We start from the raw sequence: 22839 nt of genomic DNA on the forward strand, positions 1-22839 counted from the left end.
TTGTTGCAGAGCACAGGCTCTAGGCGCGCAGGCTTCAGTAGTTGCAGCACGTGGGCTCAGTAGTTGTGGCGCACGGGCTTAGTTGCTCCGCGGCACGTAGGATCTTCCTGGACCAGGGCTCGAACCTGTGTCCCCTGCATTGGTAGGTGGATTCTTAGCCACTGCGCCACTAGGGAAGCCCTCCTAAAATATCTTATTTTCTTTTTTTTTGTGTGTGTTACGTGGGCCTCTCACTGTTGTGGCCTCTCCCGTTGCGGAGCACAGGCTCCGGACACGCAGGCCCAGTGGCCATGGCTCACAGGCCCAGCCGCTCCGCGGCATGTGGGATCTTCCCAGACCGGGGCACGAACCCGTGTCCCCTGCATCGGCAGGCGGACTCTCAACCACTGCACCACCAGGGAAGCCCCCTAAAATATCTTAGACCTGCCCACTTCTCTCCATCCCCGCAGCCACCACCCTAGTCCAAGTCACCATCTTCCTCTGCCTGACCACTGCACAGCTTCCTCTCTAATCTCCCCGTTTCCACCCTTTCCTCCTCCCATTCTTCTTTCCCAGAGAAGCCATGTTAATCTGATAAAGTAATGGCTCTGCTTCAAACCCTAGCTCTCAGGGAGGCCTTTTTTAAAAAAATTTTTATTGGAGTATAGTTGATTTACAATGTTGTGTTAGTTTCTGCTGTACAGCAAAGTGAATCTGTTATACATATACATATATCCACTCTTTTTAAGATCCTTTTCCTATGTAGGCAATTACAGAGTATTGAGTAGAGTTCCCTATGCTATACAGTAGGTCCTTATTATCTATTTCATATATAGTAGTGTGTATATGTCAATCCCAACCCTCCCCCCCTCACCCCAGGAAGGCCTTATGAATCTAAAAAAAAATTCCTCTGGTCCCCCACACCGATTTCCAAGCTTCCTTTTGGCCCCCCTCAGCCTCCAACTCTACGCTTAAGATATTCTGAACTTCTTTCGGCTTCCTCTGATAAATGTTTCTCTTGCCCCTGGGACTTCACACAGTTTGCTCTGCCTGAAACTGCCCCCGCCAAACACACATCCTTCACCTACTACTCATCTTTCACATTTCAGCTTGAATGTCATTTCCTCAGGGCCAGACATAGCCGTCCCTCTCACATGTGCTCCAGCAACTCTGTCCTTCCTCCATAATAATAAGTTACACTCTGCTCTGATAACTTCATGCCTGCTTCCATCGCTAAACTAGCTCCAAGAGAACACGAACCTCTGTCTTATCCATTGTTGTATCGCCAGAAGTTGCTAGAGTCTTTGACTCAAAGAATGATGAAATACACAGGTGAATGAATGAATAAATAAACAAGCGAGAAGGCCCTCGTTGCAGGATGCGTCGCGGAGGACGCCCACCTGGTATTGCCTAAGCCGAGTTTCGTTAGTGTCAGGACGTGCTTGGAAACACAGCCACATGGCGGCGGCCCTGGGCACGTACAGACCACACGGGGGCGCCCCCGGCTCGTTGTACGTGGATGGCACCTCGCCGGACACAGGTTCGGTTACTAAACGCCAATGGGGGACAGGAGGCGGGCTTCTCCCTCTGACGGACAGTATCGCTCCGCCCAATCTGATTCATCTTTTCCTTGGCCCCGCCCACCCCAGTCCTCAGAGAACGAAGGTGGGCGTGATGGAGCCGCCGCCAACTGAACTCCGGCAGAGTGCTCTCGAGGCCGAACCAGCGCGCCTGGCGGTCTGTGAGTGGGTGGAGGATGGCTAAGGGTGGGGCCTCAGAGATGACAGGCAGGCGGCCGGCCCCACCCCTCTCGCCCAGAGCGGCCGCGCCAGCGCTGGGGACAGCAGAAGTGAGTACGTGAGCGGCGCAGCAAGAACCCAGCTCGGACCCCGGACGGCGCGCGCACCCGGAGTCCCCGATCCGAGTCGGACCCGCAGCAGACCTCTGGATTATTGTGCACACCGAACTACCACCACTTGCGCACTCCCTCCCCGGCCCGCCCCCCCGAGTCCACTGGTTCCGAGCTCTCCAAGCGCCCCGGATCCTCCAGGACCGGTCCGTCCAGATTCCCCTGGGACCGACCTGCCCGCATCCCTCAGCATCGCCCGGCTCAGGGCGCCGCCTCGGTCCCGGAGCCGCCTGCCTGGATTGCACCCTCTCCTTGCCTGGATCTCGTAGGACCACCGTGCGCGAGCCTTCTTCGGAGCCCGCCGAGCGGACCCTCCCGCGGGTGCCCGCAGCCCCGCCGGCGCGGCCCGGCGCGGCTCGGCTCGGCTCCCGGAGCCCGCCCCGGCCATGGCCCGAGCCCGCCCGCCGCCGCCGCCGCCGGGGCTCCTGCCGCTGCTCTCTCCGCTGCTGCTGCTGCCCCTGCTGCTGCCCTCCGGCTGCCGGGCGCTGGAAGGTGAGCGGCGTCGGGGGGTGCGTCCAAGGGTTAAGGTGTCCGGGGTCGCCCGAGCGTGGGCCGGGGAGGGTCTGCGGTGTTGGTCCGATGAGGGCTGGGCGCACTTCAGAGGAAGCTCGGTCACCCGCGCCCTTTCCAGGGTCCGGAGGATGGGGTGGGGAGGACGCTCTCGGCGCCGCCTCGGAGGCTCCAGCTACGTCTGTGGCAGGCAGTCCGCCGGTTGCGAGATCGCGGGCAGCTCAACTCGGGAGAGCGTCCCCGAAAGTCATGGCCCGGCCGTGAGCTTCTGAGGGAGTACCCCGCACTCAGGGCAGAGGAGCGGGGCGCCGGACACCTTCTGGAGGCAAGGAAGTGTGGGCGACCCACCAGGCGAGGCGGGGGCTCTGAGGCTGATGCGGGGCTGTGGAGGGTGGAGGCGAAGCGGGACTCCCCAGGTTGAGGGGCGGCGTTGGTTCGGAACCCCTTGGAGTGATCAGTGAGAGTGTGAGTGCGTGCACCCCGCTTTGTCAGGGAATGGCTGCGGGGATGGAGAGGCGGGGGCCTGTTATTGTTTACGGTTTACGAGCGCCAACTATCCACGAGGTGCTGTGTTCACCGGGCATTACACGCGGCTCTGCGGCACCCCCTCTGCCTTCTAGCAGGACACCCCGTGTGCTGGGGTCTCCACCGAACCCCTGAGGTTCCGGGGCTTGTCCCAGGTAGTGCCGGAGCCGGTGCCTTACGCATTAGCCGGTGGGAAAAGGCCGGGCTTCTCTCGATGGGTTCTGTGAAACCTGCCGAGACTGCTCCAACTTCCAAACGACTGTGGTTGGATGGACAGCCCAAGTGTTTTTGGCCCCGGTGGGAGAGTTCACACACATCCACTTGACACAAGCCTGAGGGGACAGAGGCACTGACACTGGTTAAACAATAGACATACAGACAGATGCAGACACAAACGCACAGTTCCCAAAATTTTTGGAGCCATTAAATGAGGGAAAATAAACCTTCCTTAAGGTGGAGGGAAGGACACCACAGAAATTTGGGGGAAATTGGGATTATAGGCAGTACTTATATTTGGTATCTTTAACAAATCCGGTCACTTTCTTAGTTTGAGAACAAACATATGAATTCCATGCGACTTGGTTTGTTCATATGTTCGTAATCGGTAAACTTGAAGGTTGGAAGGAAAAAAGAACAGAGTTCGGAGAGAAAGGCATTCTCTGGTTCTTTCTCATTTTCTCCAGGGGGAAAAACACATTCTTCTGAACGTCTTTTATCTCTGAGCCCATTGGTGCTGACAGACTGATTCACACGGGTGGACGCATGCAAATCCAGACAGACACACCGAGGTCGCGCCCACGCTTGTGCACGCTCTCCCACATGTGTGTGATAGAATCACAGGCGTGAGAAACCGGTGTGGGGCTTTGTTGTTGATTGCCTCAAGGGTGTGAGCCAGGGAGCCTGCTGGAGTTCCCAGGTCTGTGTCTTAGCCCGGGAGAGGCGACACAGGCACACGCACTTACAGGACTGTGTGTGCCAGGCCCCAGAGCCCTTGTTGTGGGGCGTGGTGGGTGCTGATTCGGAGAGTGGAGTGGGGGCGTGGTTTGGGTCAGGTGAGCAAGGGGTACCTGAAAAGGCTCACCCCTTCTTTCCTCCCTCCCTTCTTCCTCTTTCCCTTCCTTTCGTCCTCCTTTTCACCCCTCACAATCTGCTGGTCCCTCTAGACCCCAGCTGGCAGGCCCTAGCTGGGAGCTGGCATCCAGGCCTCCAAGCCCAGGACCCAAAGGGCTGACCAGGAGGCAAAGGCCTGATGAGCTGTAGCAGCCCAGGAAAGAGAGGACAGTGGGACCACTGCCCCTACTCTGTCCCCTCCTCCCTCAGGCTGTGAAGTGGGATCTGGGGCTATTCCCTGGCTGGGTGGGTGGTGGCTGGGAGGCCAGGCCAGTGTGGGGTGCCCCTAGGAAGGTAGCAGTGCCTCCCAAGTGTGGCTTTCACGAGTTCCTTCACTTTTGCCATATATGAGAACTTAGGGTCTTCCGCTGGCGTGAGAATGAAAGGAAAAAGAGAGATGACGCCTCAGGGTGCTGACCCCAGCCCAGTGGTCTACCTAACCACACTCCTGCTCTCCCTCACTGTGAGATGGGATAGTAGTCGAACCCATCTCCTAGGGCTGTTATGAAGATTGAATCCTTAATGTGTGTCAAGTGCTTAGCACAGCCATTGTTATTCAAGGATTAACTGTTATTATTATTACCCTAGGGTCTGCTCCTTGGGGAGCGCCAGAAAGTGAAACTGGTGTGTACCCTTGCCCTGCTGGAGGGAGCTTAGAGGACGCAATAATGGGAGGAGGAAAAGTTCGTCTGGGGAGGAAGTTGTCCCCCCACCTCCATCTTTTTCCAGCTTTGGGAGGGAAAGGATGGGATGGGAAGAGAGCAGGGTCAGGAGACAGCTGTCCTTGACTCCTGCCTGTACCCCATCCCTATTCTGGAGCTCCAATGGCGGGATGGGTGGACCTGGGGGTCCTGGGCTGTGGCCAGAGGACAGGGCTGGGTGGGACGCCCAGCACTGAAGCTCTCTTCAGCCCCCCAAGCTTTATGGGTGGAGGATCTCACTCAGTTGCTCCACCCAGCCTTCCCTTTGGTTTTGCCAGGATTTGGTTTGCCCTTGGCCTTAGGGAGCCTTTAGGCTCTTGGCCTCTGAGGTCATTATATTTAGGCCCAGGGTCCTTGAGCTGTGGGCGCTGTCCCTCATGGTCTCATTGATTAGATGCTGTCTAGCACCTGGTGGTTCTTCCTCCCTATATACTTGGGGTTCATGAAGATTCTGCATCCAAATATCTCATCAGTTTTCCATGAGGATGGAGCCAGGGTCCTGGCTTATCCTCCTTGGTTGAAGAAACACCTCTCTCCTTGCCCTCTGATTGATTTCCACCTGCGCGCGCGCGCACACACACACACACACACACACACACACACACACCCGCACCAAACACACACACAAATTGCCCTCGATTTTACCCTCACTCACAGGGAAACAGGGCCACCTTGTTGCTCACTCTGCTTTCAGGTAATGTCCCCCAGTCCCCCAAGCCAAGACCATTCTCCCCTTCAGGACCATGAACCAGGGAGTGGGGTCCAGTAGGTGAGCGGACCAGGAACAGGGCGTGGGATAGGAAGGATGTCTGGACCATAGGGTCCTTATACCTCAGATGGGGTGAGGAGGTCCCTGCTGGGAAGAGACTCTTTTGAGAAAAAAGAAACAGTTACCAGATGTAAGAGGGGGGACTGGACAGCCTTCTCCCAGGCAAGCCCTGTAGCTGAGCTGCTGCTGTAGTGGAAGCAGGCCCTGGCGGGGGACAGGCAGTGTGTGACCCATCTCTTTCTCAGAGGCAGCACCAGTGACCACCGAGTAGGTGGCAGCTGAGAGGGGACAGCGGGCTGGGGTTTCTGTGGCTTCCTCACTTGTTCGAGTGGCCTCTGGCTCTCCAGCCCCCCCGCCCCGCCCCTGTTTGTCTTCAGCTGGCACCTCAGAGCTGCGACAAGGGACAGCAGCAGGGATTGGGGGGAACCAGTTTGTCCGTCACTGTCTTCCCTTTAACCAGAACTGCTGCCACCGCCGCTGCTGTGGCCTCAGCAGCAGCGAGCTAACCCAAAGCTGCTGTGGGCAAGGCCTCCGCCACCCGCCTTACACTAATTAAACAGCATGAAGAGGCTGAATCACCAGGCCTGCATAGTTTGAAAATTGTAGCCCTGCCTGTTGTGCTGAGTCAAACTGGTTTGTCGGGATTGGGCAGCTGGGAGTGGGGGGAGGGAGACTGGATACATCTGGGCACCTGATGGGGTGGGAGAGGCCCCCTGCCCCAAGGGCTGGCCCTGGCACCGGGTCTCCTGTTGCCTCTCCGCCCCCAGACTCCTGGTCAGACCCGCTGTGGCTGGGCTCCCAGGGAAGGGCTCCAAAGCTAGCTGTTCATCCGTCCTTCTGGCTGCTGGCAGGGCCACAACTGGGGTGGGGGCTGTGGGGGGCTGTGGATGAGCACTGAGGCATTTGGGCTCCTGTCCTGTGCTGCTTCCTCCCTTCTCCTCCCTCTCAGGTTTATTTAATTATAAATCTCCGTGATCTGAGGGGAAGAATGAAAACCAAAATGTGTTCTGTTCTGGGATGCTCCCCTCTCCTCCATCCCAGACTGGAGGCCCTCGGGGCCATGGCAGGGGGCGGGTGGTGGCCCTCCAGGTCCCATGGCAGGGTCTGCCTAAGACCCCTTTCTCCCCGGGCTGACCACCCGGAGTGTGCAGGTTGGTACACGCGTGTACACACACCGACACGCAGGGGAGGAGAAGGATGGGAGAAGATGGGACAGATCCCTTGGATTGGTTGGCTGAGGTAGGGACCCCAGGCGGAAGAGGGGGACCAACTCCGAAGTGACCAGGAGTTTCCTCCCTCTCTTTGCAGGCAGGGTTCCAGGGTGTGCCTTCTCGCCCGCACCCTGCCCCTCTGTCCTCCTGCCCCTGCACGCGCTGCTGGCCCAGCCCAGGAGCGTGACCTTTCCCACCACCTCAACGTCCTCGGTCTGGAGTTTGGGCCGGTGGGTTTCTTGCTCCTGTCTCTAGATTTGTTTGATTCTCTGGTCTCACTGGCATGCCTGTTCCCAGGGTGGGGTGCTCTGTGTGACTTGGGGCTTGGGGTCGCTGTGGGGTCTGGCAGCTCCATAAAGTTGTGTGTCCCTGGCCCTTCACTAGGGCAGGTGGCAGGCTCCCAGCACCAGGGCGGCCCAGTGAGGCCCTCAGACACAGGCTGGGTGCCCACGATGTTCTCCTCCTGCTGGGCCCACAACATATGTGTTGCCTGAAGCTCCTGAGGCTAAATGCCCTCATCGTGCCACCCCCTCCCCAAGGGCTCAGTGCTGGGGATGGTGGCATTGTGCTGGCCGGGAAGTGGCCTGCTGCTTGGGAAAGGGCTGCACCTGGGGAGGCTGCACCCAGCCACACCCAGAATCATCTTCACGCCCCTGCCCCACCCCTAGCCTCGTGACCTGTGACAGCTCCTGCCTGGGTCAGGGCCACAGGAAGCTGGTCTGGGGCTTGTTCCTTCCCTGAGCCTCTGGCCGAGGCTGCCCCAGTGCCTTTGCTTTCTCAGCAGACAGTGCCCTCTCCCAACTCTTCCTCCACCCCACTTGAAAACTCACCTCATAGAAAGATCGTGCTTGTAGCGTGTGTGTGGGTGTGTGGGTGTGGGTGTGGGTGTGAGATGTGCATGGAGGATGCACCTCTGAGGCTTTACACAACCTCTAGATATTGATACTTACACTGTGTCCGCATGCTCCTATGGAATGTTTTGGTGCAAATGGGCATCTGTGCATGTGCAGCTGATGCTAGTTGTGTGTGACTGTGTAAGAGCATGTCACCGTGTCTGTACAGAGAAACTGGTGTTTGTGTTTGTACTTGACTACACTCAAGACTGTGACTTGTGGTTGGCAATAGTGTGCAGTTGGGTGTGTAGGGAGAACGCACTGTTGAATGCACGTGCCCTCACGTATGCATATGTCTCAGGAAATCCGCACATCTGAGGGCTGTGAGAGTGAGTCTTTGCCTAAGGCAAGCCCAGTCTGTGTGTAGGAAAGACTCACTGTATACGAATGTCTCAGGAAGACTGATCTGCTTGTACCATATGTATCCGTGTGTCCGTCAAAGACGGACTGTAGCTGTGTGTGAAGCCGTGTGTGTGTTTGCGGGTGGCCGTGGCTTTGTGTGTTTTTGTCCACCATACGTGTGACTTGTCGCTGTTTGGCCCCAGTGGCGGGAACGAGCCCAGCCACTGAGAACTGGGTGATGTGTGTGCGTCTGTGTGTGCACAGGCCGGGGCCACACGGCTGCTGCCACGTGGCTGTTCCCCGCGGCCCTGTGAAACCTGAAAGGGGTGCTGCTTTCCTTCTGAGCATTGAAGCCCCAGTCCCAGAACATCCCAGAAAGGCCTGGTGGCCACTTCCCTGCTTGCTTCGTGGTTTGGTGGGGCTGTATCGGGGAGCAGCCACTTGGTGGGACAGAGGAGGGTGCGGGTGCAGTTGTCAGCTGGGGAGTGTGGAGATTGCTCCCTCATTCCTCTTTTGTCCTTGTCCCCTGTACCTGTATCCTTTACCCCCGCGTGTGTACCTACACACACACCCACACCCACACATGCCACACACATAGAAAAGGTGGGCTCTGTTGGGCTGGGTCTCTCCCCGCCCCACCCCCAGACAGATGGATACTGGGGACCACCCCCCATGTTCTTCCTGAGGCTGGGACCCAGGCACCTCAGGGTCTCCCTCTTGTTGAAGCGAGCAGGCCCCTTCCCTCCCCCAGAGAGCAAGCCCCCTCCCCACCAGGGTGACCGAGCCCTTCCTCAGGCACACATGACTCGAAATCTAAGTCCTCTCCTCATTAATGGGAAAAATGTGCCGAGATTGAGCGATGGCCAAGGCTGAGCGATGGCCGAGGGCCGATCCCCGCCCCCTCCCTCTCTCGCTCCCCAGAAATTAAGCAGAAACGAAGATCCTACCCCACCAAACCCCCCCGCCCCCTCCCCCCACTCCTCTCCGAGCCGGCGCAGGGCTTGTTTTAAACTGCGGAGGAATCTGGCTGGAGGGGGGAGGGGCTGAATATTTGGGTTTAAACAGTTCCAGATGGGTTTGGCACTGGCTGAGCAGAAGGAAGTGAGGGAGATGGAGGAGGGAGGCAGCGCGAGGGAGCGGTGGGAGCCCTGGCCTGCTCGGCGGCGGGCGGCGGGCGGCGGGCAGACAAGCAGGCGGACTGGCTGGGGGGAGGGGGTGCGCTTGGCTCCACGGCTCCCAGGGACAGCGGTACTCTGGGCCAATGGCTAGCGAAGAGGCTACTTGGCAGCCTCCCTCTCTGTCTCTGTGTCTGTCTCTTGGGGCCTCCTTGTCTCTCCATCTCGCTGTCTTTTGTAGTCCACCGCCGGCCATCCCGGCTGTCTGGTCCTAGCCAGCCGGCTCAGCACATCCCTCCAGTTCGATGCCGCCCACCATCCGCCTGCTCCGCCCGCCTGTCTCCCTCCCTGCCTGTTTCTGGGGCCCCTGCTTCTGCCCATCCCGTCTTCCCTCCCGTACCCCTCTACCCCCTTGCTAAATGTCTGTGTCTGTCTGTCTGCCAGAGGGGCCTGTCAGGCCACCGACGATGAAGCTGGGATAGCGCATCCTGCAGCCGGGCCCTCCAGGGACCAGCTGCTGCTGCAGGAAGACGAGGGAGCCTCACTCCCCAAAGTGAATGGCTGCTGCTCGCTGCTCCCTTTGCCTCACATGAGGGCCTGGGGCCACAGCTGCCTCATCCCCCATCCTAGGCTCAGACCCAGACTGCAGGAAAGTGGCGAAGGCCAAAAGCCTGGAGCCTGTGGGGTTTGGGCCTTTCCCTTCCTGGATACCTCCAGCCTGCCCCATTGCTGATGTGGAGGCCTTCAGAAGTTCTGGGGCGGCCCTGCCCCATTCCAGGTTGGAGTGGAGGGGAGAACTGCTGGCTGTCTTCCAGGCTATGGGAAAGGACTTGGGGCCTCTTTTCTGCTCCTGGGTCTAATGTTGGGGTCACACTGTCAGAGAGGAGAGTTTTCAAGCCAGAACCCAGGATCCAGGTTCCTAGGGGAGCAAGTTTAAGTCAGAAACATTAATAGGCGCCTCCTGTGGCCGAGCAAAAGGAAACAGATAAAAAAATCCGAAGCTCAGAAGAGGATCGGTGCTATGACAAAGCACCTGGCCCTGGATGCATAGAGGAAGGTGTCCAGCCCTGACTCGGTGGTTCAGGGAAGGCTTCCTGGAGGAGATGACATCTTGGGTGGGACTTAGAGTATACACAGGAGCTTTCCAGGTTTTCTCTGTTCCCCCTTTACAGAGGGGCATATCGCAGTCAGAGTGCCCTGGTTAAGGGGTTAGTTGTGGAATCAGATAGACCTGAATTTGAGTCACCTTTCAACTTTTCACCTCAAGTCCTAACGGTTTTACCTTACGCCCTATATGTACTGTATCTGGGCATCAGTTTCCTCATCTGTAAAAGAGGTACGCCAGCAGTACTTTTATCCAAGGATTGCAGGAAGAACTGAACTAGCTCTAGAGGAACTAGTCTGGGCCTTGGTGGCCCTCACCCCGTCCTCAAAGAGCATTCCTGTCCTGTCCTCCAGAGATGGTCTGTGGGAGGCTGGGTGAGAGTGGGCTCTGGCCTGTGACTGCTCTTCCCTTCCCCTGGGCGTGTGTGGAGCTGGGCCTTTGTGCTGGGAGTGGAGTCAAGGGAGGCCTGAGCAACAGGGTCTGAAGCACACGGCCCTTTGTTCCAGGATAAAGGCCCTGCCAGCCCCTTTGTGTGGAGATTAGCAGAGCCTGTAGGTGTGTGAACTGGCCCTGGCTTCTGCCTCATTAACCCAGACCTGGGGTCAGCAGCTGACACTCACTCCCAGCTGGCCGGACAAGACATCTTTGGCGTTATGACATCTCTGGGGGTGGCTGCAGGGTCTCCTCTGGGCCAGGGGAGCTGAGGGTTTGGGGAACTTGGGGATGGGGTGGGAGTACCTGGTGGGAATCAATGCCTGGCGTCCTGGCCTTTCCTGGGCAACCTCCTCTTTCTCTTCATCCTAAACTTGGCCCCTGACCTTTTTTCTCCTTTTGCTCCCCCAGAGACCCTCATGGATACAAAATGGGTGACGTCTGAGTTGGCATGGACATCTCATCCAGAAAGTGGGGTAAGACTTCCCCACCATTTCTCCTGAGCGTTGGTTGCCAATTAACCCCTGCAGCAGGGCTCAAGAAGGGCTGCCTCTGCCCACTGCTTGTCAGTTCCCCCTCTTGCGGCATCCCCGTCCTCTTCATCTGTCACCTTCCTCCTTTGCCTGATGGTCCGTTTCTGTGAGTGTTTTCATCTCTGACTCTTCAGCCTGCTTCTGTCCCCCCTCCCACATACACACCACCTTTGGCTCATTCTCCCTCTGCCCACCCCCCAGCCTGTCTTCAGCCTATTTCCATCCCTCTCCTGCCTGACATCCCTTTGCATGTCTGTCCTGACCATCTCCCTCCTTCCTGGGTGCTTGGGAACAAGGAAACCTTGGTTCCAGATCGCTGACTTGCTGTGTGACCTTGAGCAAGACAGTTTGCCTTTCTGGGCCTCCATTTCTTGACTGTTACATTCCTGTAGTCCTGACGTCTCTAAAGTGTTCTAATTAGCCTCCCTAGATGTCCTTCACAACTACACTAAGTTCTGGAACACTGGATTTGGGTGATATTATAGGCCCTTAGTCACCAGACCTGACTCTGTGACCTTGGGCAAGTCCCTGCCTTTGTGAGTCTTGACTTCCTCTCCTCTGGAGTGGGGACAACAGATGTATTGGATAGGCCAAGAAGTTTGTTTGGGTTTTTCCGTGAGATGTTACGGAAAAAGCTGAACGAACTTTCTTGCCAACCCAATGAAGGTTAAATGTGATGGTAATAGTGATAACCAAAGTTTACTGAATGCTTGCTCTGTCTGTATCAGGTATTGGTGCAAGCCCATTACATATATTAAACTGATTTAATTCCTCACAGCCTCATTTACTTGCAATCAGTCCCACTTTATAGACAATGAAATTAAGGCATAAAGATAATAAACATTATAGCTAATTCTCACATAGTACTTACCAAGTGCCCCATTCTAAGTGCTGTAGTCATTTAAAGTCATTTATTCCTTATACATCTTCTTACCATGTTACAGATGGGGAAGTGGGGTTACAGGGAGGTTAAGTGACTTACCTGTAGTCACACCACAAGCAGAGAACTGGGATTTGAACCCACGTAGTCTGTGTGCTCAACCGCTACACCATGGAAGCATCTCTGTGAAGTAAATGTAGCAGATCTGGGCATGTGATAAGCACCCGGCAAATGCCGGTGCTTACTCTCTGTCTTTTTCACTTGCACAGTGGGAAGAGGTGAGCGGCTATGACGAGGCCATGAACCCCATCCGCACGTACCAGGTGTGTAACGTGCGCGAGTCAAGCCAGAACAACTGGCTTCGCACAGGGTTCATCTGGCGGCAGGACGTGCAGCGGGTCTACGTGGAGCTCAAGTTCACTGTGCGTGACTGCAACAGCATCCCCAACATCCCTGGCTCCTGCAAGGAGACCTTCAACCTCTTCTACTATGAGGCTGACAGCGACGTGGCCTCGGCCTCCTCCCCCTTCTGGATGGAGAACCCCTACGTGAAGGTGGACACCATCGCGCCCGATGAGAGCTTCTCGCGGCTCGATGCCGGCCGTGTCAACACCAAGGTGCGCAGCTTCGGGCCGCTCTCCAAGGCCGGCTTCTACTTGGCCTTCCAGGACCAGGGCGCCTGCATGTCGCTCATCTCTGTGCGTGCCTTCTACAAGAAGTGCGCATCCACCACCGCAGGCTTCGCGCTCTTCCCCGAGACCCTCACCGGGGCTGAGCCCACCTCACTGGTCATTGCCCCTGGCACCTGTATCGCCAACGCCGTGGAGGTCTCGGTACCCCTCAAGCTCTACTGCAACGGTGACGGGGAGTGGATGGTGCCTGTGGGTGCCTGCACCTGTGCCACCGGCCACGAGCCAGCCGCCAAGGAGTCCCAGTGCCGCCGTGAGTGGGGACTGGCCTGGGGAGGGTCTGGGCCACAGCCGCCCGCTGCCCCCTACCCACCGCTTCCTACCTGCCAGACGGGGGGGTCTGGCCTTAGGTCTGGGGCAGAGGGAGGAAAGGGAGGAGGGGTATCAGGTGCAGAAAACATGGTGCAAGGAGGGAGATGAGAGAAAATGAGGAGAGACACCAGAATACCAGGAGAAAAAAATGAAACTAAAGAGAGAGGAAGGAAGACGTGGAGAATCCTTGACAAGGAGGCAGCTGAAGAACGTGCTCAGAGTCTCGGGAGGCCAGCAGAGATGCCCGTTTGTCCAGTGCCACGTTTACGTTTCACCCTGCAAGTATTAGGTGGGACCCAGAGCTGCAGGCACCTCGTGATTGGCCGATTAACCTGAGGGGTCTCATCTGCATCTTGAGAAGCAGTATTTATAGCACAGAGGTTAGGGGCCCAGTCTCTGAAGTCCTGAGTCCTGACTCTGCCACTTACCATCTGTGAGACCTTGGGCAAGTTATTTAACTCTTTGAACCCCGGTTTCCTCATGTGCAAAATGGGGACATTAATGGTGATTCCTTCGTGGAGTGGTAGTGGGGCTTAACTGAATCAGTGCATGGCAGCCCTGGGAACAGTGCCTGGGACGTGGGGAAGCACAGCACCATGTAAGTGTTAGCTGTGACTCTCGGGAGCCCTGGGATGCACGGGGGACAAGGCTTGTTTGGTCCTGGTTTCATAGACGAGGAGGTTAGGAGGCCTGTCTTGGGTGGCTTGCCGAGACTCATAAGACCTCCCAGCGTGCTAGATTTTCCAGCTAAAACACCCGTTCATGAGAGGTTCTCTCATCTGAGGCTTACCACAACTTTGTAAGGTAGATTCCAGCTGCGTCTCCTGTGGAGCCAATAAGAAGGCCCAGAGAGGCTCTGCACTCTAGGCCTCATAGCTGGGAATGTGGGAGCTGGGACTGCAGCCTCACCCAGTGCTGTACCATGCAGGCCAAGGTGCTGAGGGCCTTGTCTTCTGTCCTCTCTGCCCTGTTCTCCCACCTGGCACTTGCAACCTGAAGCTACTAGGGGTGGGAGCTGGCTGTTAGCACAACCCTCAGTGTAAGGGGGCTGGAGGCCCAACCTGGCTGTGAGGCCCAGTGTCGGGTGCTGTTGTGGGAAGGTGAACAGTGCCTTGCCCTGCCCCTCTCCACTTCTCTATGGGAACCTGCCCCCAGACTTCCTCCTCCTAAGTGGAGAAAGGGGTGGGGGTGATGAGCCTGACAACCTGAAGAGCGGCTAACACTTTGCAGGTCCCTAGCAGGAAATGCACTATGGTTCCCATAGCAACCAGGCTGGCCTGGCCCCTGCCCCCTCTCCCACTGGCTCAAAAGAGCTGGGATGGAATATCACCTTAGTCGAAGGAGATTAAACCCCAGAGAAGGGCACAGACCCAACACCCCGGACGACCTCCCCAAAGGCAGTTGTATATGGGCAGGATGACCATATGCTTTAGTGTGTCCAGGGCAGTCCTGGTTTATGCCTGTCATGCTAACGTGATTATTACTGGTGCCCGCTTTCACTCTCAAAATAGTGCAGTTTGAATAATAAATTATATGGCCATCGTAGATATGGGGACTCTCCAGAGCCAGGCCCAAAGAGAGGCTCTGAAGGGGTGTTCAGGCCCTGAGCTCTGGGCTCCCTTTGGGGATTGGGGTTCCCCTCGTGGATGTTTTGAGGCCTCTGAACTCCAGGTGACCCCAGCCTTCCTGCCTGCTTTCCTTCTTTCCTTTTCTCACCGCTCCTCAGCACCCACCCCTGCCCCAGGGCAGAAAGGAGCTGCTGCCCTGCTCTGGTTGGGTGGGGAGAGAGGCTGGCTGTGAAACTCAGAGGCCCCACCTCCTGGCTCTTCTGGGGCGTTCTTCAGGATCTTCAGGAATAATTATCCTCGAGCTTCAGGGAGGGGTGGGGGCGCCCCAGCAGAGTAGAGGCTGCTGCCAGCCCACTAATGGTCTCTTCCCGTCCCCCTCCCTCCTCTTCCTCCTCCCTCTCATCCCTGCCTAGACAAGTCCAGGCTGTCCGGGTGATGGAGCTGACGTCTTCGTCCGTGAGGCCCCAGAGTTGGGGGTCGGGGTCGGGGCAGGGGCGGGGAGGAGTCTGCTGATGTGGGGTTTCCACGGGGCAAAAGGGCCTTTTGTAGCTGCAGCTGGACTTAGGCAGTACCAGCACGGCCCCCGCAGTCTGGGAGGTGGGGGACCGAGACCTGTGCTTGGGAAGGGCCAGATTCCTACAGAGGTGTGGCGGGTTGGTGTCTGCAGGGATAGAGGTGAGACATCCATCCTTTTCTCTCCTCCAGCCTGTCCCCCTGGGAGCTACAAGGCAAAGCAGGGAGAGGGGCCCTGCCTGCCCTGCCCGCCCAATAGCCGCACCACCTCGCCAGCCTCCAGCATCTGCACCTGCCACAGTAACTTCTACCGCGCAGACTCCGACTCTGCAGACAGTGCCTGTACCAGTGAGTGAACGCGCATCCTCATACTCTCCCACTCCAGGCCTTCCCTCTGCGGGCCAGCCCGGGGGTGCCTAGACAGTCTCTATGAATAGCTCCACTTTCCAGATAGGATAACTGAGGCTCAGGGGGGTTAGATGTTGTGTTCAACATGGCACAGGTAGGAAGTGACCGGCCCTGAGCCAGAATCCAGGTGAGCTGAAAGGCTTAGCCCTTGCACCAACATTTAATAAGCATTTGTTAGCTCCTCGTTGGGTATCAGAAACTGGCTAGGACCCTCTAGTCCATTACTCCTTCCTCTGTCTAGAACTGCTATTCTTTTGGCCCAACTCTAATCAGAGAGGGGACCTCACAACCCTGGGGCAGCCTGGTGTCCTGCATTTTCCCTGCTTCAGCCTTTAGTGCCAGGAATTGCCAGGCGCCAGGGATGTGGAGGAAAAGATACAGTCACTGTTCTAGGAGCTTGCAACCTGGTGGGAGAAACAGATGTGGAAACAGATAATGACCATATAATGTGCTAAGTGCTGGGCTGGAGGGATGCCCAGGAATTGTTACAGGAATGCAGAGGACGGGAAGAGAATGAATCAAGGAAGGTTTCCAAGAGGAGGTGACCTCTCAAGTGGAGCCTTAAAGGCCAAATAAATAGGAGTGTGCCCAGCGAAGAAGCGTAGGCAAGGTATTCCGCTTATTAAAGCAGAGGCAAAGGCAAGGAGGTGGGAAGCAGCTTGGAGTGTGCAGGAACTCTGGACAGACGGTGGTCCTAGGGCCCTAGCTCACTGTCCTCTCCTTCCACCTTTCCCACAGCGGTGCCGTCTCCGCCCCGGGGTGTGATCTCCAATGTGAATGAGACCTCGCTGACCCTCGAGTGGAGTGAGCCCCGGGACCTGGGTGGCCGGGACGACCTCCTGTACAACGTCATCTGCAAGAAGTGCCGTGGGGGCCTTGGGGCCGGGGGCGCCGCGACCTGCTCACGCTGCGATGACAACGTGGACTTTGTGCCTCGGCAGCTGGGCCTCACAGAACGCCGGGTCCACATCAGCCATCTGTTGGCCCACACGCGCTACACCTTTGAGGTGCAGGCCGTCAACGGTGTCTCGGGCAAGAGCCCTTTGCCCCCCCGCTACGCGGCTGTGAATATCACCACCAACCAGGCTGGTGAGGAGGGCACACAGGAGGGTAGGGCCTGAGTCATCTTCTCCTACATAGAGCTGAGGTTGCCTGGGGCACAGACCATCGGGGGTCCCGTGGGAACTGGGTCCTTGGGAAGGGTGCCAGGGCCCGTGATGAGCCCCCCCGCTCTTCCCCTAGCCCCGTCTGAAGTGCCAACACTACACCTGCACAGCAGCTCCGGAAGCAGCCTGACCTTGTCCTGGGCGCCCCCAGAGCGGCCCAACGGAGTCATCCTGGACTACGAGATGAAGTACTTTGAGAAGGTCAGAGCCTCCAGGGGCAGGAGGAAGCCTTGGGACAAGAAGATTACCCCAGAGAGTGTCAGGGGCCCTTGAGAGCAAAGCCTTGGGTACTGAGTCGGGGGTGGGCAGGGGCCGATGGGCGTCAGGGCCCACTGAGACACAGCCTTCCTCCTGGTATTGCAGAGTGAGGGCATCGCCTCCACAGTGACCAGCCAGAAGAACTCCGTGCAGCTGGACGGGCTGCGGCCTGACGCCCGCTACGTGGTCCAGGTCCGCGCCCGCACCGTAGCTGGCTATGGGCAGTACAGCCACCCGGCTGAGTTTGAGACCACAAGTGAGAGAGGTACACACACACCCCCCACACCTGTCCCTGCCCCTGTCCACACTTTCCACCCCACCACTCACCTGTCCCTCCCCGTCTCTAGGCTCTGGTGCCCAGCAGCTCCAGGAGCAGCTCCCCCTCATCGTGGGCTCTGCCACAGCTGGGCTTGTCTTCGTGGTAGCTGTTGTGGTCATTGCTGTCGTCTGCCTCAGGTACTCCCAGGCCCAGGGGCTGACTAGAGCTTCCCTTTAGTGCCCTAGAGCCCTCTCGCCACATAGGTGAACCATCACCCACGTCAGACCTAGAACCACAGCCTTCCCAGGCCCAGGCTATCCTTGTCGGAAAGGCTCTCTCCAGTCCATGCCTATGTCCTCGTCCTGTCCCCTCCCTGTCCCCTGAATCTACTGGCAGATTCCCTCAGGGACCAAGTCCACTGAGCCTCTTGCCCGGAGACCCAGTGGCAGCTGTAGCCACTGACCATAGCACCAGGCACTGGGTGGTCCCCTATGCTCTCTGCCCCTCCTGTGAGCCCAAGGGTCCCCTGAAGGGAAGGAGCTGCGGACTTGTCTCATGCCTACCCTCCACCCCGCCCCTCCAGGAAGCAGCGGCACAGCTCTGATTCAGAGTACACGGAGAAGCTGCAGCAATACAGTGAGTTTGCTTCCTCATCCCAACCTCCCAAAGCTCCCTTCGTCCCTGCAGGGCTTGGAGACACCCCTTTCCCTGTCTGGGACTTTATTCCTTTAACTCCTGCCCTGGCTGCCCCCTCCTGCTTCCAATTAAGTGCCACTTCCTGAGCCCCTACCTCACGCCTGCTAGCCCCAGAGATGAGTGAGATGTGACCCCTGTCCTCAGGGGTAGTCAGTCTTGTAAGAAAGACGACATAGGTATACACAGGAAACAATGAGAGAACAATTAAGTGTTAAGCCGGGTGTTCCTGGGACAGAGGGCAGTGAGAGTTCAGAAAAAAGGAAGGCTTCCTGGAGGACGTAGCCTTGGGCTGAGCTGAGCCAGGTGGGATAAGCAGGGTTTAGAGAGTGGGGGAGAGCATTCCTGGCTAGAGGAGCCTCTGGAAGGTAGTGGGTGGGGTGGGGAGAGTGCCCGACAGGGGGGCCAGTGAGAAGGCTGGTTTGACAGCTGCTGGGAAGCCAGGCTGGGTGGTTGCGGCCAGTCCTTGGAGGGTCCTGAAAGGCAGGCAGAGGAGTTTGGACTTGACTGCACCACCGGTGATCTGAAAGGCTCTCAAGCTGGGGAGCAATACAATGAAAGTATTGTCGTAGGAAGACAGGTGTGTGGGCTAGATTGGTGAGCAAAGTCTAGAGGCAGAGAGCCCAGCTGGGAGGCTATTGCAGTAGTCTGAGTGTTGATGGCCTAGACAAGGTCGGGGGCAGTGGGAATGAGGAGAGGGACGGATCTGAAATAGGTTTTGACACGATGAGAGATGAGGGAGAAAGAAGAAGAATCCTAGGTGTCTAGCGGTCATGGTTACTAGTTCTCACCAAGAGGACAGTGGCGGGGTGGGGAGGGGCAAGTTCTGGCTTCAACAGAGGAGTACGGAGCAGGTTTAGCAGAGAGGCTGGGAATGTGTTCCTGTCTGGGGGAGGAACCTGGGGCAGTATCCCGGGTCGCAGAGTTCCCTCACTGTCCCCAGCTCAAGGATCTCACCCCCTCTCACACCCACCTTTTCTTCCTTAGTTGCTCCTGGAATGAAGGTTTATATCGACCCTTTTACCTACGAAGACCCTAATGAGGCTGTGCGGGAGTTTGCCAAGGAGATCGATGTGTCCTGTGTCAAGATCGAGGAGGTGATTGGAGCTGGTGAGTCCCCTGGGGCACGGTGGGGAGGAGAGGCTGGTGGTGACCCCGAGGGAGGGCAGAGGTGGTTGGGTACAGAAATAGCTTACTATCTGTGCCCTGTGCCCTGCAGGGGAGTTCGGGGAAGTGTGCCGGGGTCGGCTAAAACAGCCTGGCCGCCGGGAAGTGTTTGTGGCCATCAAGACACTCAAGGTCGGCTACACAGAGAGGCAGCGGCGGGACTTCCTCAGCGAGGCCTCCATCATGGGTCAGTTTGACCATCCCAACATAATCCGGTTGGAGGGCGTGGTCACCAAAAGTCGGCCAGTCATGATCCTTACTGAGTTCATGGAGAACTGTGCCCTGGACTCCTTCCTCCGGGTAAGAGCCAGCCCCTGGCCCCTCCCCCTCTTCCTCCCCCCACCCCCAGAGAGCTAGGTTGGGCAAACCACCCCCTCCCACAAGTCAGGCAGACCCTATTCAAGTCCAAATATTTACCGAGGTGGCATGGTGCAGGGAAAGAGCTGGGCCTTCAGAGCTAGGAAAACCAGAGTTCTCATCCGGACTCTGTCTGCCCCCTACTGCCTGTGTGACCTCAGGCTTTACTTAACCTCTCTGAGTCTCAGCTGCCTTGGTTGTAAAATGAGAATGGTAAGTTATTTGGGTCCTCACAGGGGTTAATTGGGTTGATATATACAGATGCCGGCCACATAGGAGGGCAGCTTTCTTACTCTCAGTGCACGAGGGACATGGTCAGAGGGGTAGATGAGGCATGGTCTTGGAGGACTTGGAGAGGGTGGGCAGGCGGGCAGGCAGGAGGGTCTTGGGTGGGCCTGCGGCCAGGCAGGAGGCAATGGGCACCCCCTTGAGCCTGCTCGTTGCCTCCAGCTCAACGACGGACAGTTCACGGTCATCCAGCTGGTGGGCATGTTGCGGGGCATTGCTGCCGGCATGAAGTACCTGTCTGAGATGAACTACGTGCACCGAGACCTGGCTGCCCGCAACATCCTTGTCAACAGCAACCTGGTCTGCAAAGTCTCAGACTTTGGCCTCTCCCGCTTCCTGGAGGATGACCCCTCTGATCCTACCTACACCAGCTCCCTGGTACAGGAAGCCGCCGGGAGGGAGACTGGGGGCGGGGCCAACCAGGCAGGGGCTCGGGGCTGGGGATCAGCCCGGAGACATAGGGTGAAGGGCGTGTGCCCCCCCCACCAGGGCGGGAAGATCCCCATTCGCTGGACCGCCCCAGAGGCCATAGCCTATCGGAAGTTCACCTCTGCTAGTGACGTCTGGAGCTATGGAATCGTCATGTGGGAGGTCATGAGCTATGGCGAGCGACCCTACTGGGACATGAGCAACCAGGATGTGAGTGGGGCCAGCCAGAGCGCTCGGATGGGTGGGAACTGGCTGGGGAGCAGAGTGGTGGCTTACTCCAGGGTTCCCTGCTCTTGGCTCAGGTCATCAACGCCGTGGAGCAGGATTACCGGCTGCCCCCACCCATGGACTGCCCCACAGCACTGCACCAGCTCATGCTGGACTGCTGGGTGCGAGACCGGAACCTCAGGCCCAAATTCTCCCAGATCGTTAACACCCTGGACAAGCTCATCCGCAACGCCGCCAGCCTTAAAGTCATCGCCAGTGCCCAGTCTGGGTCAGTTCCTCTGCCTCTGCCCCTGCCCTGCTCCCGAGCCAGCAGCACTACCCCTGCTTCCCCTGACATCAGGACTCATCAAGTCCCTCTCTTCTCCCCACAGCATGTCACAGCCCCTCCTGGACCGCACGGTCCCAGACTACACGACCTTCACGACAGTTGGTGACTGGCTAGATGCCATCAAGATGGGGCGGTACAAGGAGAGCTTTGTCAGTGCGGGGTTTGCGTCCTTTGACCTGGTGGCCCAGATGACCGCAGAGTGAGTGTGCCTCCCATCTGGAGGGGCAGGGCTGGGGGCCCTGAGCTGGGCCCGGAGTGGTGGGCAGTCGGGGAGGGACTGACTGTGCCCTTGGCCCGTCTGCAGAGACCTGCTCCGGATCGGGGTCACCTTGGCGGGCCACCAGAAGAAGATCCTCAGCAGTATCCAGGACATGCGGCTGCAGATGAACCAGACGCTGCCTGTGCAGGTCTGACACCCAGCTCCCACTGGACGGGTGCCCTCCAGGGACTGTGCAGGACTCTGACCAGCTGGCTGGACTTCGGGACTTCGGGATGTCTGGCCTTCGGCTGTGGCCCAGAAGATGGAAGTCTGGGGAAGGCCCAAGCTAGGACTTCTCCTCCAGGCCTGTGCTCCCTCCGCAGGAAGTTTGCCCCAAACCTCTTCATATTGAAGATGGATTAGGAGAGGGGGTGATGACCCCTCCCAAGCCCCTCGGGGCCCCGGCCTTCCTGTTCTCCAGTGGGGGATCCCCACCACCTCAGACTTGGCTGTTCTTCAGTGCTGGAGGTCCTGGCGCGGTCAGGTGGGGAATACACCTGGGTTCCATAGGGCCCAGCCCTGGCAGGGGTCTGGACCCCCAGGTAGGCAGAGAGCAGTCCCTCCCTCAGGAACTGGAGGAGGGAACTCTGGGAATGGAGAAATGTGACACCCCCATCCCGAAGCCAGCTGGCCCCTCCAGTTTGCACAGGGACTTGTTCTGGGGGCTGAGGGCCCTGCCCCACCCCCGCCCTTGGTGCTGTCATAAAAGGGCAGGCAGGGGCAGGCTGAGGAGCAACCCCTTGCCCCCCAGAGACTGACTCTCAGAGCCAGAGGTCGGATGTGAGTGAGTGAGTGTGTGTGTGTGTGTGTGTGTGTGTGTGTGTGTGTGTGTGTGTGTGTGTGTGTGTGTGTACGCACTGGCCTGCACAGAGAGTGTGGGTGAGAGCTTGGCCCTCTGCCCTGCCGTGGGGCCAGCTGGGCCGTCAGCGAAATAAAGGCAATAAGATGATTCTTTTGCCCCTTCTCATTCGACCTCCCAAGGCAGGATTCCCTGATGCCCTCGAGTTCACAGTCCCTCAGCGCCAGCCCTTCAGAACTCCCAGGAGTCATTGGGAGGCCAGATGCAAGCCACTCCAAGTACCACTTCCCTTTTATGCTTCAGCCTTGCGGCATCTGACTTGGAAGTGGGGCAGTAACAGCAGAGAGGAAACTACCCCAGAGCTCCTTCCTTCTAAGGCCCAGGCCTTCCCAGGGGCTGTCGGAGTCTGGAAGGTGTTTTACAGATGGTGTTTCACACCCATGGTCTCTGAGGGGTCTGGGGGTAGAGGGAGTTGGTCAGCTCCCAGGGTCACATGGCCCTGGACAAAGGGGATGAGAACCCACGGGTGTTCGGATGCAGAGGCCAGCTCCTTTCAGCAAGTGTCAGTGGAGAAGTGCGGCTCCTCTTTACTGAACGGTTACTATGCTCCTGGCACTGGGCTAAACCGCTCCATTTATACACGGATCTTATTTAATCTCACAACAACCCAGCCAGGGAAGGAAGTATTTTTATCTCTTTTTTACAGAGGAGGAAAGGGAGAGGTTAAGTAACTTGCCCAAAGTCGCTGAGCCAGTAAGTGAGGCCCGAGGCTGGGATTCCCACCCAGAGACTGCCTGCACACTTGAAAGGTTCAGAGGATAAATAACCAGAACCAGGGAGAGGGTTAGGAAAACAGCTTCTGGAAATAAATGTCAAAGGAGAAAGGGGGTGGAGTGGGCGTGGGGCTCTGAGGCCCCATAGATGCAGACACACACAGGGAGGTGGGGTGGGAGGTGTGTGCAGTCACTTTCCCAGTGTCAGAAGGAGGGAACCTTGGGCAATAAACCTTGGTGGGGCATGGAACAGGTTTCTAAAGAACCTGCCCATCCGGGTCTGGCTGGACCCGGGAAGGAATGTGGACAAAGCCTCACGGATCTCGCACAT

The 22839-nt window shown here is 57.7% G+C and overlaps 1 protein-coding gene across 2 annotated transcripts; it reads left to right on the plus strand.

Moving 5' to 3' along the window:
- The first annotated feature begins 1358 nt into the window (after positions 1-1358).
- Positions 1359-21885, plus strand: EPHB3 (EPH receptor B3). 2 transcript variants are annotated; one of them, XM_033403191.2, is made up of 16 exons: positions 1359-2380; positions 11013-11077; positions 12284-12956; positions 15289-15444; positions 16243-16593; positions 16747-16871; positions 17034-17193; positions 17276-17384; positions 17771-17823; positions 18868-18990; positions 19100-19347; positions 19855-20070; positions 20161-20331; positions 20424-20617; positions 20721-20876; positions 20982-21885. In XM_033403191.2, the coding sequence occupies exons 1-16, from the start codon at positions 2275-2277 to the stop codon at positions 21088-21090; spliced, it is 3015 nt and encodes a 1004-aa protein (XP_033259082.1). In that variant the 5' UTR covers positions 1359-2274; the 3' UTR covers positions 21091-21885. The 2 variants fall into 2 exon arrangements, with proteins under 2 accessions (XP_033259082.1, XP_004278489.1); XM_004278441.4 differs by having other exon boundaries at positions 1648-2380; positions 20182-20331.
- Positions 21886-22839: the final 954 nt, after the last annotated feature.

The sequence above is a fragment of the Orcinus orca genome, chromosome 5, assembly GCF_937001465.1.
Source record: "Orcinus orca chromosome 5, mOrcOrc1.1, whole genome shotgun sequence".
Lineage (NCBI taxonomy): Eukaryota > Metazoa > Chordata > Mammalia > Artiodactyla > Delphinidae > Orcinus > Orcinus orca.

Excerpts from the sequence above, each read along its gene's own strand:
- EPHB3 (XM_033403191.2), top strand. The coding sequence starts at position 2,275 with ATGGCCCGAGCCCGCCCGCCGCCGCCGCCGCCGGGGCTCCTGCCGCTG. Across the intron at positions 2,381-11,012 it reads CGGCTGCCGGGCGCTGGAAG|AGACCCTCATGGATACAAAA; the intron begins GTGAGCGGCGTC and ends TTGCTCCCCCAG. Across the intron at positions 12,957-15,288 it reads CAAGGAGTCCCAGTGCCGCC|CCTGTCCCCCTGGGAGCTAC; the intron begins GTGAGTGGGGAC and ends TCTCTCCTCCAG.